Source organism: Magallana gigas, chromosome 3 (genome assembly GCF_963853765.1).
Source record: "Magallana gigas chromosome 3, xbMagGiga1.1, whole genome shotgun sequence".
In the NCBI taxonomy this organism is placed as follows: Eukaryota; Metazoa; Mollusca; class Bivalvia; order Ostreida; family Ostreidae; genus Magallana; species Magallana gigas.
The window spans coordinates 12,675,742-12,690,509 of NC_088855.1; the positions used below are offsets into that span (position 1 = coordinate 12,675,742).

Genomic DNA, 14,768 nt, shown 5'->3' on the forward strand with positions numbered 1-14,768 from the left:
TATGTCACAACCGTATCTTAATTTTAAATCTTCAGAGAACAGTTTCAGGAAAAATATTGTTAGACAAAAATGTTGTGCATGGTTTGCGCGGAACATAAGTCGGGTCGGAGCAAATGTACCATCCCTTTCTCTGTATTTCACCTACACGGTCCATGGAGGCGCACTGAGTTTGAAGTGATGTGACGTAACGATGATAAATACAGGCAATGCCGTCAAGAGAAAGTGACTTCATTTCACTTTCTGGAGGAATTATTATTGGCATGTCCTCTTCCCCGACATATTTTCTGGGCAAAGTTAAAACACAATTTTTATCTAATCCAGGTGTGAAAGGTCGCAAGTATTTCTTGTATCTGTTCGCAACTTTTATATCAAAAGTTTGTTGTTTCTTTGGAAGAATGCGTGGAGGAATAACATTTGAAACGGTGTTGGTTGTAAACACAAAGTATGCTAAAATCGTTAAAAAAGCGAGAACGAGAATCTTTGATGATTTTGTTGGAAAACTGAAATTGAAAATAAAGGAATGTTATGAATTGATATAAACCTGATTAATTTTATATCCATTTATCAGCGTACATGTATTTATCTACACGGTAGACACATCAAAAACACCTTATGATTTATAGCATTTGACCTATGTGCTGACCAGCATAAAAAGGACTCAGTAATTTGTGTGATATTAAATTGTGAGTGACTGTGAATAGCTCTTATTTGTTCGGTTGGGGGTGTTTTCGTTTGTTTGTTTGTTTGTGTGATTGTTTGTTTGACGAGATTTTTCAATCTGCTCATTTATATTCTCAAAATGTATTTATTTTCAGATCGGTAATTTTTATAGCTTCGTGACAGACATGTAAATTTTTCGTTTAAATATTTAAGTTTAAATATTTAAGTATGTATACATGTAGGAGATATAGTATTTTCGGTTTAAGTAATTTAAAGAAGGAACGTGATCACAATTCCTGTGGTGAGCCTGTTTGCACAAATTTCAGACAATTGAACTGAACATAGCACTCACAACTGGCCACTGTGTTGCAGATAATTAGGATGAAATAAGATGGTTTACGATGGCGTACATGAAGAATGTGAAGACTCATCGCCAAAGTAGACAACAGGGAAAAGTGACCTTTGTGTCCCTTGTTAAAATCTGGCAAAATGAGTGACTCGGGATTTTTTTCAATATATTTATTTTAAAATTTAAAAAAAAATAAACGAGTTTTCATGTTTGAAAGATTATTTTAGTTATTTTAATGTATAAAAATAATAAACATGCCCTCTATCTCCTCAGATTTGAAAGAAAACTATCCCAGTTAATGGAGTTAATAAATGAGTCAGACTACGATGGAAGATCAAGCTTCTTACTGCGTGTTTGCAATACCCTTTGTGTGATGAATGCGGTTGACAAGTAAGAAAACTAACATTAAAATGCATTCATCCGACATTGCAAATATGAGCCATCTTAAAAGAATGAAAAGAAATGTTGGACTACTAAGTCAACGCAACATTTAATTTGAAATCGCTTTTTTCTGAACTTCAATTTTAATTGTAAACGACAAAATATTTTTTGGTTTACATCAAATGAATAATTTTATGGTCAGATTTTGTCGAAAATTATTTCCATCAACTTAACGTGTTCCAATATTTGCAAAAATGGAAACTTAACATCAAACTAGTCCTAATATTGATATGAGGAGGCAAAAACTATAAATATTAGTTATATAATTATTACTAAAATTAATTATTATTATTATTTACTTTGGACCGCTATCTCAAGAGAATTTAAACGTAATGCGTTTGTGTCTAATAGTAAAGCTAGGGGCAAAGAAGGTTTGGGCCAAAATCATTTGTTACACAACATAAACGCTTAAATTGAGTGGCGAAAGTTCTTTTTCCGACTATCGTATCCGACTGAAATTAATTTCAATTAACTTTATAAGTATCTGCCTTTACAGTACTGTTGATTTATGGAGGTTTGGACAAACGCACAATTTAACGAAACATATTTTTGTATTTTATATTAAAAATTTACACTTTATAAAATTTCTTCGTTCGTTTTATTAATATTTTCAATGTACGATAATATGTAACTTCATCTGATAATAATTCAAAAGTAAATTCTATAAAGATTGTAAATTGGGCGTAGGCTTTACACATTTATATTACACACTCTCCTGCAAAACCCACTATTTATCTATATCTTATATATTTTCTCCCTTTTTCTTAACCTTTCCAGCGTAAGTCATACAAACACTTACAATTCTTCACTTTAAAATCATAACCAGTTAATTAAAAAAAATCTGTTTTCGTATGAGCATATGCATTTCTTTTACTATAAAATCTTGCATTTTATTAAAGTGTTTAGTATAGTGGCATATTTCTGTCTTGAAAAATTTAGATTTTCTGGATAGGTATAAATACAAAAATTACAACATGACAACTGTCGAATTTGTATTTACACCCACCCAGCAAATTCAAAATTTACAACAAGACAGAAATATGACATCATACTAAACACTACCTACAGGATAAGTTAAGTCGTGCAAGACAGAAATATGACATCATACTAAACACTACATACAGGATAAGTTAAGTCGTGCAAGGAAAATATGTCAGCAGGCAAGATAGGTGCAAAAAAATAAAACATTGGTCTTTCTGTGTTTATTTTATTTTAAACGAAACGATATACCTATTCTGTTTTTAACCTAACGATATCCTGATTTTAATTCGGCTTCACACCGAAATATTGTAAAATCGTTCTCATTGCATAATTTATAGGTGTTTTTAAAGTAAACAAAGCACCTATCGATATTTTGTAAAAGGTTATTCTTAAACTGTTATTTCTTCAAAAAGAGCATTAACAAAAGAAACGCCGACAGAGATTGTCAAGCTGATTTTGAGTCATGAAACTATCTTTAAACAACTCTCATGTTCTGTAGTATCACGACATTTAAATGCGATTCGTTATACCGGTATGATGTGCTGATTTATGGATGGAAATAACATGCTTGGATGACAAATCATAATGTAATGGAAAACAATTAGAGCTTATCAAATTGTGATGCGTTTTCAGGAAGGATTTATTTGGAAATGTTTACATATAAATATTCCGAAACTCATTAGACTTGTCGTCTGTAGGGGGTTTTTTTCACCAAAAGAAAGAAGAGGAATAGCGATCATCGAACCAACAATTGACCAAATTGTTATAACCAAAGTAAATAATCTGATTTATAGTAATTTAATGGATGTATTATGCATGTTTTGAAATTATTTGGCATTTCAAAAGCGTCCGATTGTTTAGAGCATTTTCAGATTATACGAAAAACTTACCTTTTTGAGACGGACATGATATCCGTTAGAAATGAGGTCAGAGAGGAAGGTAAAACTGAAATTTAAGAATTCTTTTTTTTTAAATCATGGCTTACTCATCAAATTGTGTATGAATACAGCACGAACTTGTTCGTTAATTAATCGAAGGAATATTATATTAAAGTATTCCCAAGTTTTTGTGTTTTATTTAGTATTTTTATCCTAGTAACCGGCATTGCTAAGATTGAATACAATACAAATTTAAACCGAAAGTTGAATAAAAGATGTAAAATGAACATACAATCGCCTTACTAACAAGGATGAAATTAAATCCTTCTTTAGGTGGTTAATGTCCTTATATGTAGCAATCCCGCGTAATTTGACACAGCGCTGTAGATGCGTTGTAGATGACCACCGACAGGAAATAGATAAATCGTGCAGAATTCTCTCGGAAGCACTCGGGAATTTTCAATGTTTAAAAAAAAATCCGTTCATCGAAAGAAAAAATCTATTTAACCACAGCTTTTTTCTAATTATACCCCCCGCAAACGAAGTTTGGGGGGTATACAGGAATCACCTTGTCCGTCCGTCCGTCTGTCCGTCCGTCCGTCTGTCCGTCTGTCTGTTCGATTCGTGTCCGGTCCATATGTTTCTTATGCTGAAACATTAGAAGTTCTTACTTCACACAAAGATTGCTTATGACCTAAGGGTGTGTCATGACCTTGAACCAAGGTCATTCGGGCAAGGTCAAGGTCACTGGCAGAAAAATTGCAAAATTCGTGTCCGGTCCATATCTTTCTTATGGAGAAACATTAGAAGTTCTTACTTCACACAAAGAATGCTTATGACCTAAGGGTGTGTCATGACCTTGAACCAAGGTCATTCGGGCAAGGTCAAGGTCACCAACAGAAAAAGTGCAAAATTCGTGTCCGGTCCATATCTTTCTTATGGAGAAACATTGGAAGTTTTAACTTCACACAAAGATTGCTAATGACCTAAAGGTGTGTCATGACCTTAACCCAAGGTCATTCGGGCAAGGTCAAGGTCATTGACAGAAAAAATTGCAAAATTCGTGTCCGGTCCATATCTTTTTAATGGAGAAACTTTGGAAGTTCTTACTTCACACAAAGATTGCTTATGACCTAAGGGTGTGTCATGACCTTGACCCAAGGTCATTTGGGCAAGGCCAAGGTCACTAGCAGAAAAGTATAAAACTCGTGTCCAGTCCATATCTTTCTAATGGACAAATATTGGAAGTTCTTAATTCACATCTAGAATGCTTATAACCTGAGAGTATGTCATGACCTTGACCAAAGGTCAATTGAGGAAGTTCAAGGTCATTGTTTAAAAAAAATCGGGCTCAGTATACCAATTATTCAAAATGTTTATATTAAGTGGCTAAAATGGAATTTAAAGAATAGAAATTGGTTTGTGTACTCATATAAGCATTTACAGTTTTAAAAAATAGAGCAGTTGTTATCTTTAGAAAATGGACGATGAAATAGATTCATTCAATATTTTCTATTATAGAAAAAATAGATCAGTTATGATTTTTCTTAGCGGGGGGTATCAATTGTGAGCTTGCTCACAGTACCTCTAGTTTCTAAAGAATTTAAATCAATTTCCAAGCACAACTGTTTTTAATTACCTACAACTGGTTGAAGTTAACGTGATCGACCGAGTTGTCTTTTCATATAGTGCAGTGGACATTACAACAAAGGTGGCACGATATCTAAAAACAAGTTCAATCGTGTATGCTTAAATACATGTGTATCACTTATTGCAAGTACATGTAACAGCCATCTGCTCCATTTATATTATACATTGAACACTGAGCCGGATGCTAGTCAGTGGCGTAGCTAGACCAAAAACGAAGTGCATGCTTAAAATGGCAGGGGGTCTTCGGGCCGCCATGAGGCCCCCAGTGGGTCCAGGGCGAAGCCCGTTGGGGGTCAGGGGGCGAAGCCCCCGGAAGCTCATGGATTCTGACGAATTTAACACTGAAAATCATCGCAGAAATTGAAAGGAATGCTCACTATTTAAGCATATTTTAGGAAGTTAAAGTTGTTTTAAATATATAGTTTAGGCATAAAATAAAATCACAAAACTTATTAAAAGCTTAAAGAAGAAAAAAACTTTTGACGTTTGTTTTTGACACACTCAAAGCTTAAGCTTTTATTCTTAATGGTAATGAATATCTCAATAAAGCTGTGATATTCTATGGGGGAAATTTAAAATGAGGTGTAAAACTAAATTCAAATTCAAAATAAATCTTTATATTTGGTACTTAAGACGTCTTTGTTTAGCATTAATAAATTTTTCGATGACCGCTGGGATGTCGATGTCTTTTTCCCTGTGTATGTGAAGCATCGCTAGTGAGGAAGCCTGTCTGTTGTCATGGTTGACCGCAGATATGTTTTGATTCTCTTCATTGCACTGAAGGATCTCTCAGCAGTGACTGTCGACACAGGCATCGTCAGGAAGATTTTTACAATGCATTCGATTTGGATGTAAAGACCGTGCGGTATGTTGTCAATGGTATCTATAAGAGTGGCTGGTTTTTCGTCAAAGGGAACCATAGACCAACGCACTTTCCATCTTCGAACATCTGCTTAAAATTCTTCTTGTGTTTGAATGTCGGAACGGTATGCTTCGTGTAATCTGATCTTGACTTCATCCGTTAGACCGTCAAGGAGACTTGGTATTAAATATTGCGCAAGGAACTGGTCTTCGTTCTTTACCAATCTATTCTCTAACTCACTCGTCAAGTGATCTAGGAACGGATAATATAAAGCAACTTTCCAGTAGGTCTTGGCATCGTTCACTGGATAATTTGCTCGATGGATTTGTCGCCCTACACGTCTGGGTGTGGTTGGTGCAACTCCGACGGATTCTGCAATTTGGCGTGAGGCTTCAAAAAGTTCGTCCCATACTGCTTCATCAGTCCTCTCGTTTTTTAGTATCTGTACTACAACTCTGGCTTCACGCACAGCTTCTACGAGATCACACTGTTTGGACTGTACATTTGCAGTCAAACACACAGTTCCACTTAACACATGTTCGCTTACGACAAGGGCAATAATAAATTCAAATCTTTGGACTGCAGCTAGACGTTGTCCTGCTTTATCATCTCCGTTGTCCTGTAATATCTCTAGGGCTGAAACAACAGCTGTAAATGCCGATTTAAATGTGAAAAGCGCGTCGGCTCTACTAAACCACCTTGTTTCACACAAGGATCGTAGCTTGGTACGCCTTTCCATTTGTTCTCGTGTTATTGGGTCGTTTTCTAGCGCAATCTGCAGAGAGAGAAGCCTTCTTGCTGAGTAGTTAAATGCAAAACCAATGTCTTGCACAGTTCTCATCATTGTCCTTACACATGGTATGTTGGATGAGTGAACAATAGCTAAGTTAAGTTGATGAGATTTGCAATGCACATATGATGCAGTTGGTACTCTCTCCTTGATCCTTGCTTGTACTCCGTTGAACCTCCCCGACATATTTGCGGCTCCGTCATAACCTTGACCTCGCATCTTATCTATGTTCACTCCAGCTGAATCTAAAGCTTCCAATAGTAATTCAGAAATGCTTTCACCAGTAGTAGTATCAGCCTCAACAAAGCAAAGGAATTCTTCTCTTAGAATTGATTTACCCTCCAACGAATCCAGACCGCAGACAAACGGTCACTTGTTCCGTTGTAGATTTGTCAGTACACTCATCTGCCAACAACGTGAAACAGTTTGCTTTGTTACAATCACGCACGATTTGTTCTCTAAGTTGGTCATAACAGATATTCAGCAATTCATTTTGAATGTCTGGAGATGTGTTCTTTGTTTTGATATTCGGATTGTTTAAATGATCTCGCAAAATTTCATCATCTTGGGCTTTGAAATTAAGAATTGCCATAAAGTTACTTCTCTGCTCAGTGTGACCCCTGATGGCTATGTTTTGTTTACCGCACAAAATTAGGACCTCTATAATTGTTTCAAGTACATGTTTGTTCTGCATTATCTGCTCTTTGTGTGTTTTAGAGACGGATTCAATAACAGAATTCTTTCTCTTTTCACAAAATGTGCTTACAAATGATTCAGCAGAGATTTGACACCATTGATGCGATGAATCGCTTCTTTCATGTCTCTTAGCATATGATGCCAAATTTACCCAATCCAGGGTTAATGAAAGTTTTGTCTTTAATGTCTTTTGCTCCAAACAACACACAAAACACACAATACACAGCATCTTTACATACCGAGTACCTCATCCACGGACACTTTTCAAGCCAGGTATGATTGAACTTTCTGGACCGATTATATATGTTTCTAAAATTATAAAAAATGCACAAAAACTATTCTGAATATCATTATGAAATAAGTACGATCAAATTAAAATTAAATCCTTTGATCCGCTCACATACGATCACTACACGAGCGATCGTATATGTGCAGATTAATTGAATGTGAATATTAAAATAATTATACAATGACTACATGTATTATTTATTAGTGTATTAAACATTCCGTTGCACATTAATAACTATAACCATGCTTTTTATACTGTGAATTTTTGTAATAACATATTTAATGCGGTGCGTCTTTTCACCCCAATGATACCCCAATGAACCCCAATGTTACCCCAATGATACCCAAATACACCTAATGATACCCCTATGATACCAAATGATATCCCAATGAAAATTTGCAGAACTTGCGCCGGGTCACTGGTCCAAGGCACGTTGAACAGCTAACTAGGGATGATCTAATCATGCCGTAGACAGAAAACTTTTCACATCAATAAACTCTATCCTTATTTAGATTTTTGTGAAATTTCAAGGGCTAATCTTTGTTCCTAAACGAATAAGAGAAAATGTCTCAATAATTACTGAAAAACTCTCGTATATGGGTCCGCACGTATATAAAGCACTAAAAATGGCTAGCGACACGAAAAATTGAAATTGTGAAAATTCGCATTGTTAGCCATTTTCAGTGCTCTATGTATTCAATTTAATGGCTTAGTATCTATAGATATCATTAGACCCGACACGTTAAAGGTGCCTTGTGTTATTAATATTGGGGATATGTTTTGTATAATTTGATAAATGTATACAATGTACTTTGATAGTAATAGTCATTTGATAATAACTAGAGGTACTGCGAGCAAGCTCACAAATGAAAATATTAAAACTGAAGTCTTTCTCTAATGGAAAAGAATCGATATGTCTCTTTTTCTTAAAGTTATGTTGAACTAGCACCAATGACCAAAGCTCCCATCAGGACATAATTAAAGGTCACAAACAATCTTTGAGTCAAATTTTAGCTTAAAAAATTCTAATCATTTCCCATTACAAGATATGGCCCAATCGGTGAAAAAACGGCACGTAGTTGAAATTTCATTTGTGTAACATGTTGTTACATAAAATTCATTAAGTGTATCAATTATGAACATACTTAGTATTATTTGGGTATTTCAAAGTTCATTGGGGTATCATTGGGATAAAAAGACGCACCCACTTCAATGTACAGAATTATAAAATTCTCAAATTTTAAATTTTATTCTAAATTTGTTAAAGAAAAGCATGAATTCACGAGTATAAATTTTGATTTTTTTATGCATATAGTTACCTGATTGGAAACTCAAATTGATGGGCATCCTTCCATCTATCTGTCAAAAGTCTGCGTTTGGTATTGTCAACAACATCCGATTCTGTGTTCAATAAACCTTAATCAGGGTAGGGTGGGAGGTTGTCTTTTGAAAGTGTTACTTGAATGTCTTCTTGCTTAGAAGAGGATGGAGTCGCATTCAGAGTATGATTGTCGCATTGTTGTTTAGTTGGCCCACTTACAACGACAAAAAAAACAGATATTTTTTTCCCGGCCATTGTACTTATACGTAACCGGAAATTGACGGGTGCGCTGTATAATAAGTGTAGGCACAAAGATTCCGGATAAAATAGGACCAGGTGACGGAAACGGGTTGATGGAATAACGAAGTATGGACCTAAATACTTGAACTCTTTTTTTTTTAATTTTTTTCTTTATTTATTTTTCTACTGAGTTTTTTCCTTTTTTTCCCAAAATGATGTGCATGCTCAAGCATATAAGCATACATGGTAGCTACGCCACTGTAAAATATACCAATAAAAAAGCGCGCGCTTGCGTTTTTAGATTAAAAATACATTATTATACATGTACCACTGATAGAGTGGTAGTAAACCTTATATATCGATGGTTATATATGGTCCAATCAGATTGTGTTGACAACTCTACGTCTGTATTAATTAATGAATAAAAACGGGATATGTTGCATCAGGAGGGTTGGGGGTTGACCAATATATACTTTTTAGAATTTTAAAATACGAATCCTTATGCATGGTATACATGTATGTACGATGCGGGGTTGCCATTTAGTACGATAGACAATGCAAGAAATGGAAATATATCCAGTTGCATTAATAAACTGCATACGAAACAAAGTCAAAATCTGTAAAGTTTGTAGTTTTCCCAGTCAAAAATAAAAATAAATTAGGTCACATATGTACATGTGTACATGCTTATATAGTCAATTTCTATTTAGATTTTCATACCTGCCCATTCCTTGAAATATCCAGGCAGTAGTTTTTGGATTTCAATCTTAGAAATAAGGTAAAGAAAAACAAAGTAGAAACAAATTGAACATAGTATAGCCAAAAAAAATAAGAGTACTATTCAACATACAAAGTCGATTTAATTAATGGATGAAGTGTTATTTCTCGCGCGTAGGCAGGATATCATTCTCATGATAGAGAAAAAAAAACGCAATTTTCGAATTCATAATTAATCTTCTGTAACGGAAATTTTTCATGATTTACCTTCCCCCTTCATGTGTTGTAAGAAGGAAGTGTTTAAGCAAAGCAAATATTTTCTACTGTATATAATGCATATTAGAGATAAGATAAAGTCATACTTGAATAGGTTACCCTGTTCGTATCGGTATACATTGTACTTGTATTTTCCAGCGATGTACGCTTTTCCGTTGACTATCGGAATTGTGGTGTCCCTGGCCACAAAGGTTGCCGCTAACTGCTGTGTTCCATCTCAGTTCCAAGCCTCTATTGATACTTTAGAATCTCTATCTAGTGTTCGAGACAAAAGATTCATAAGACTGGTGAGTAACACTGTGTTAAAAATATAGCCACAAATTATTATCTTAAATCAAACTAAAATTCTATAAATATGATATTATCTTATTTGTTTCTCTTAATATTGTTGATCATTGGTTTTGAAATCAGACTAATTGTTAATAATGTGCATTTGCACCTGTGATGAATAATAAACTTCATTTTTCGTTTTCAAATATAAGTATCAACACCATTCGAAGTAGATAATATGTAACATGTACAGGAATAATATATTTGTGGTATTTCTTTTCTCCTATTTTTGATTTTCTTTTTAAGAACGTTTTTGTGCGTCAGTGTTTTTCATTCCTTTTTCTATAGTTGGTTTATAATGTTGATACGGGACGTTGCATGTGATTTTTTTTTTTTTTAAGTTTTAAAATATCATTTACCTTTACCATGTTTTGGATTATTTATTCACATTTGTGATTTTGTGTTTTCCTTTGCATGTAGACGGTTTCATACGATGCAAAATTTAAGAAAACAGCAGTGCATGCTATTGCCGAAACTGAGGAGGATCAGTATGACCAGATAAACGACTTTGAAGCAGTAAGTATTAAGGCAAATTTTAGTCGCAGATGCTTAAAAGTTTTATAAAATTCAGCAACTACTATTATAGGATGCTACAATTTTCAACACACTCCTTTTGTAGGCATATGCATGCTATATAGTATAACTTATTGTTTTATAAACTCGATGTCAATTTGCTTTTTTTGTATAATTTTATTCATCAGAGCGGAGAATCAACATGGCTCAGATATTTGGTGTTTTCATTTTTACAGCAAAAAACCTACTCGTGGTCAAGAGGAATCTGTCATGTACAACCTCTAGGTCCTTTCACACCAGCATGTATACCAGGTATACTAGTAAACACAGTAATTTAAATCATAGGTCTCAAACAGCATATTGTATACTGTACGCTTACCAATAAAAAAACATAAATAAAAGCAGGTTATGTTTAACTGTATATTTGACATATTTAAAACTACAACAACGCGTTTTACTGGGTTTTTTTTCAATCAACAGAACATTAAATGAACAATAAATTGTAACATTATACAGTCCTGTTGATTTTGTGGATGTTGGGTTTAAGCCAATTATCTTTCACCCTTGTTATCAAGATACGAAATACATAATACCCTCGGTATATTAATTAGAATTGGTATGCAGAGCTACAGAAAAAGGTCACCAAATAAGATAAAGTCGTTGTCTTAAAACCTTTAGATAAACATACATACATTATGCCCAGCTAGTTTACTAGCAATTCTATTATCTGCAAATATGTGTACTTGTAAGCGAACAATAATAATATGCTTCCAAAAGAAAGAGTTTATCAAATAGGAAGTTTTTTTTAAGAATCACATTTGATAAAAGAACCTCGTTGTCGATTGGATAAAGTCGAACGAATGAAAAGGTTTTCATGCTAAGTGTTTAGAAGGGACTTCCTTGCATAGCTTTTAGTCACTTAAAAGTATAATGATTTCAACTTTGAAGGAGGCATAGCAACAAAAGCAGCTTAATTTAATTACATTAAGTATCATCTAGAACAAAACGACTTAATAAAAAACTTATACGTGTCAATTAATAACAAGAATATACTATAAAACTACAGCTGACGCTAAGCTCGTACGAAAATCCTTTCTTGGAGTGTCCCCAAACACGTGGAATCTAAAGACCTATTTGCTCCAATCATCATCAGATCTTCAATATTTTGGCACCATTGGAGATAACTGTATCCCCGTTGAACTGCTGAAAACGTCCACTAAAATTCCACAACCAGGTAACCCTTTTTGTTTGTCCTATTTACTGAGTATCTGTGGAACACTTACTATACGAGGGCATCGAGTAAATAGTTCTAAAATATATTATGATATATATTTTATTTCCATAAAGATGGTCAGTATATGTGGATGTTCTATAACGTAACCATGGGAATCAAGGATCGATCCGTCTTTACTCCACCGAAGTTCTGTTCTCAAAAGGTAATTTTGTTTTATTTCGTAAAGGTATGTGATTTTTTTTGTCGTGATTCAGTTGTAATGTATACATTTATGTAACATGATTCAAGAAATGTTCATGGTTTTGACAGGGCAACGTCAAAAGGAATGCAGGAAGTAGGAGTTTGTTTCAACAACCTATTCATATCTTCGGCCAATAGTTATAAGACATTTGTTTAATGAATGGATCTCCTGCATGTAGCAATGTATATACAAATACATGTATATTGAGCATTCTAAAAAATATTCCTTTCCTCAAACCATGTTTGCTTTATCAATAAAGGTTTGGTATGAACTAATTTAGTAACTATGTACACATTATCTGTATGTTTAGCTTGCAAGAGAGACAAATGAAATATGATAATGCTGATAAGGAAAATATCGCGTTCATAAAATGGTATGAAAGGTTCTATAATTGACAATGATGACACAACACATGAATGATTCAACAGTTAGCTAAACAGTATGTTTCATTTGAAAGTCATGTGCCAAAATACTGTATTGTTCTTTAAACGAATGACAGTGTGTTATTAGTTACTTATGCATTCAACTAAAATAAGAATTTTAAGTATTCATTAGTTGTTTTTACTTTTTACCTCGCAATATGAATTTAATTTAAACTATGCACCGTATGTGATGATATGCTATTACAAAATGTACTTGTATCACATCTATATTCTCTTTTCCTTTAAAGTGTAAAAAAACGTTTGTATACAGTTCAAATGAGACTATGGGACGTTTCCAGAAGCTTAAAACGGGAGTATTATCCCTTGTTTAGATATTTTCTTCAATCTATTTAGCTTTAACAAATTTTGGCAATGAACATAAGCAGCTGAAGGCAATTTGCAACAAGTAACGGATAAAAAAAAAACTGTAACTCATAATTTAACAAATTCAATTTGTAAAAACCTATCTAATTAGTTTTTGTTAATAAATTATTTGATTTATAAACAAAATATCTCGCTGTTGTTTCAGTATTTCAAAAACAATTCACAATTTTCAAATGTTATTTCTAAGTTTTGCAATATTTTTAAGCCTTTATCAGAATAAGAGGTGAAAAAAAACGTCAACAAATTAACATAGTTCATACACTTGCACCAAGATCAATAAATAAAGACTCTTAATGTTATACATGTATATAATTTAACAAAAAATTGCTTTTTCATTTTTTTCTCTCAATATTGCGCTTTGCAATTGTCCTTGACACATATAGGTAAATGCTTAAGAGGGCCGACTATGGGATAACTGAAATAGGAATTAAATTTTTAACCATGAGTAACATACCAACACTAACGTTTTGCAAAGTTTTATGAAAATAAATGATATTGCTCTATAACGACGCCGGGTCAAATTCGTCTGCCCTAGACTTTTTAGGTCACCTGAGTAAACTCAGGTGACCTGTTGCTATCCGTTTTCATCCGTCGTTGTGCGTTAACAATTTACATTTTTAACCTCTTTTTAAGACTACAAACAGTGTTTGGACCTAAGCACAAATCAATTATACCGCTGACAACATTTAGTTCTTGAAAATAATCGATAAATTCGATGCTATGTATTCTGAAGCATTATTTTTCAAGAAAACTTATTTATTAATACCATGAAAATAGTAAGATTTTAAATTGTACAAACAGTTTAGATATTTTTTAAAGTCGTATGTATTCCTACGCTAGAGTTCAATGTAGTCTCGTTCAACCAGCCGCTTGGGTGGCTCCGTTAATATCCGACAAAGCAGAGTCTCTCTTGCTTGTCGGAGATAAACGGAGACAGCCGAGCGTTTGGTTGAACAAGACAAGAGTTCAATCTTGCCTAGATCCATACAATTTCTTAGAAATATTTCGATTACTGATACTACTAGCCATGCAAAATCACATATAGTTGATTTTAAATAAATGATAATTGATAAAATCAACTCCCGTCAGTACTTCAGTACTATGATGGATGTGAGGCATCTCTATGGTAAGAGGAATCCAAATTGTGAAATTCATGGCTCTACCACCCCCGGGGCGCCACATGTGGGGCCAGATATGCAAAAAAAGCCAAATTTTCAAAAATCTTCTTCTCTACTCTCACACATGTGAGAAAAAAACTGGTTGCATAGTTATCATGTCCATGAAGCCCTCTACCAAAAATGTGAAATTCATGACCCCTGTTTCAGGGGTTCGAGCTCTAGGGTGGGGCAAATATGGCCATATAGTTAAAATGTATTAAATCTTAGAACATCTTTTTCTCTACTCCCATATATATTTGTTAAAAACTAAATGCATGATTATGATGTCCACGAGGCCTACTACCAAAATTGTGAAATTCATGACCCCTGTGTCAGG

At 34.0% G+C, this 14,768-nt stretch overlaps 2 protein-coding genes and 1 long non-coding RNA gene across 3 annotated transcripts; 1 reads left to right on the plus strand and 2 right to left on the minus strand.

Moving 5' to 3' along the window:
* Nucleotides 1-3,770, minus strand: LOC105341553 (uncharacterized). Its single transcript, XR_010711812.1, has 3 exons — nt 3,602-3,770; nt 3,322-3,376; nt 1-500 (listed from the first exon to the last, which is right to left on the minus strand). It is a non-coding gene; the product is annotated as an uncharacterized lncRNA (long non-coding RNA).
* Nucleotides 3,771-5,468: 1,698 nt separating this feature from the next.
* Nucleotides 5,469-9,048, minus strand: LOC136273635 (52 kDa repressor of the inhibitor of the protein kinase-like). The gene is given in 4 exon segments (XM_066078532.1): nt 5,469-5,684; nt 5,687-6,948; nt 6,950-7,616; nt 8,916-9,048. Coding segments are annotated over 3 exon segments (1,728 nt in total). The 5' UTR covers nt 7,306-7,616; nt 8,916-9,048; the 3' UTR covers nt 5,469-5,574.
* A 1,127-nt stretch (nt 9,049-10,175) lies between these two features.
* On the plus strand, nt 10,176-12,743 carry LOC105341557 (uncharacterized). Its single transcript, XM_011448137.4, has 6 exons — nt 10,176-10,437; nt 10,901-10,996; nt 11,230-11,305; nt 12,060-12,227; nt 12,341-12,429; nt 12,537-12,743. Exons 1-6 carry the CDS (start codon nt 10,207-10,209, stop codon nt 12,603-12,605), a joined length of 729 nt encoding a protein of 242 aa, XP_011446439.3. The 5' UTR covers nt 10,176-10,206; the 3' UTR covers nt 12,606-12,743.
* Nucleotides 12,744-14,768: the final 2,025 nt, after the last annotated feature.

Excerpts from the sequence above, each read along its gene's own strand:
- LOC105341557 (XM_011448137.4), top strand. The coding sequence starts at position 10,207 with ATGCATATTAGAGATAAGATAAAGTCATACTTGAATAGGTTACCCTGT. Across the intron at positions 10,997-11,229 it reads AGATAAACGACTTTGAAGCA|CAAAAAACCTACTCGTGGTC; the intron begins GTAAGTATTAAG and ends TCATTTTTACAG. Across the intron at positions 12,430-12,536 it reads CGAAGTTCTGTTCTCAAAAG|GGCAACGTCAAAAGGAATGC; the intron begins GTAATTTTGTTT and ends TGGTTTTGACAG.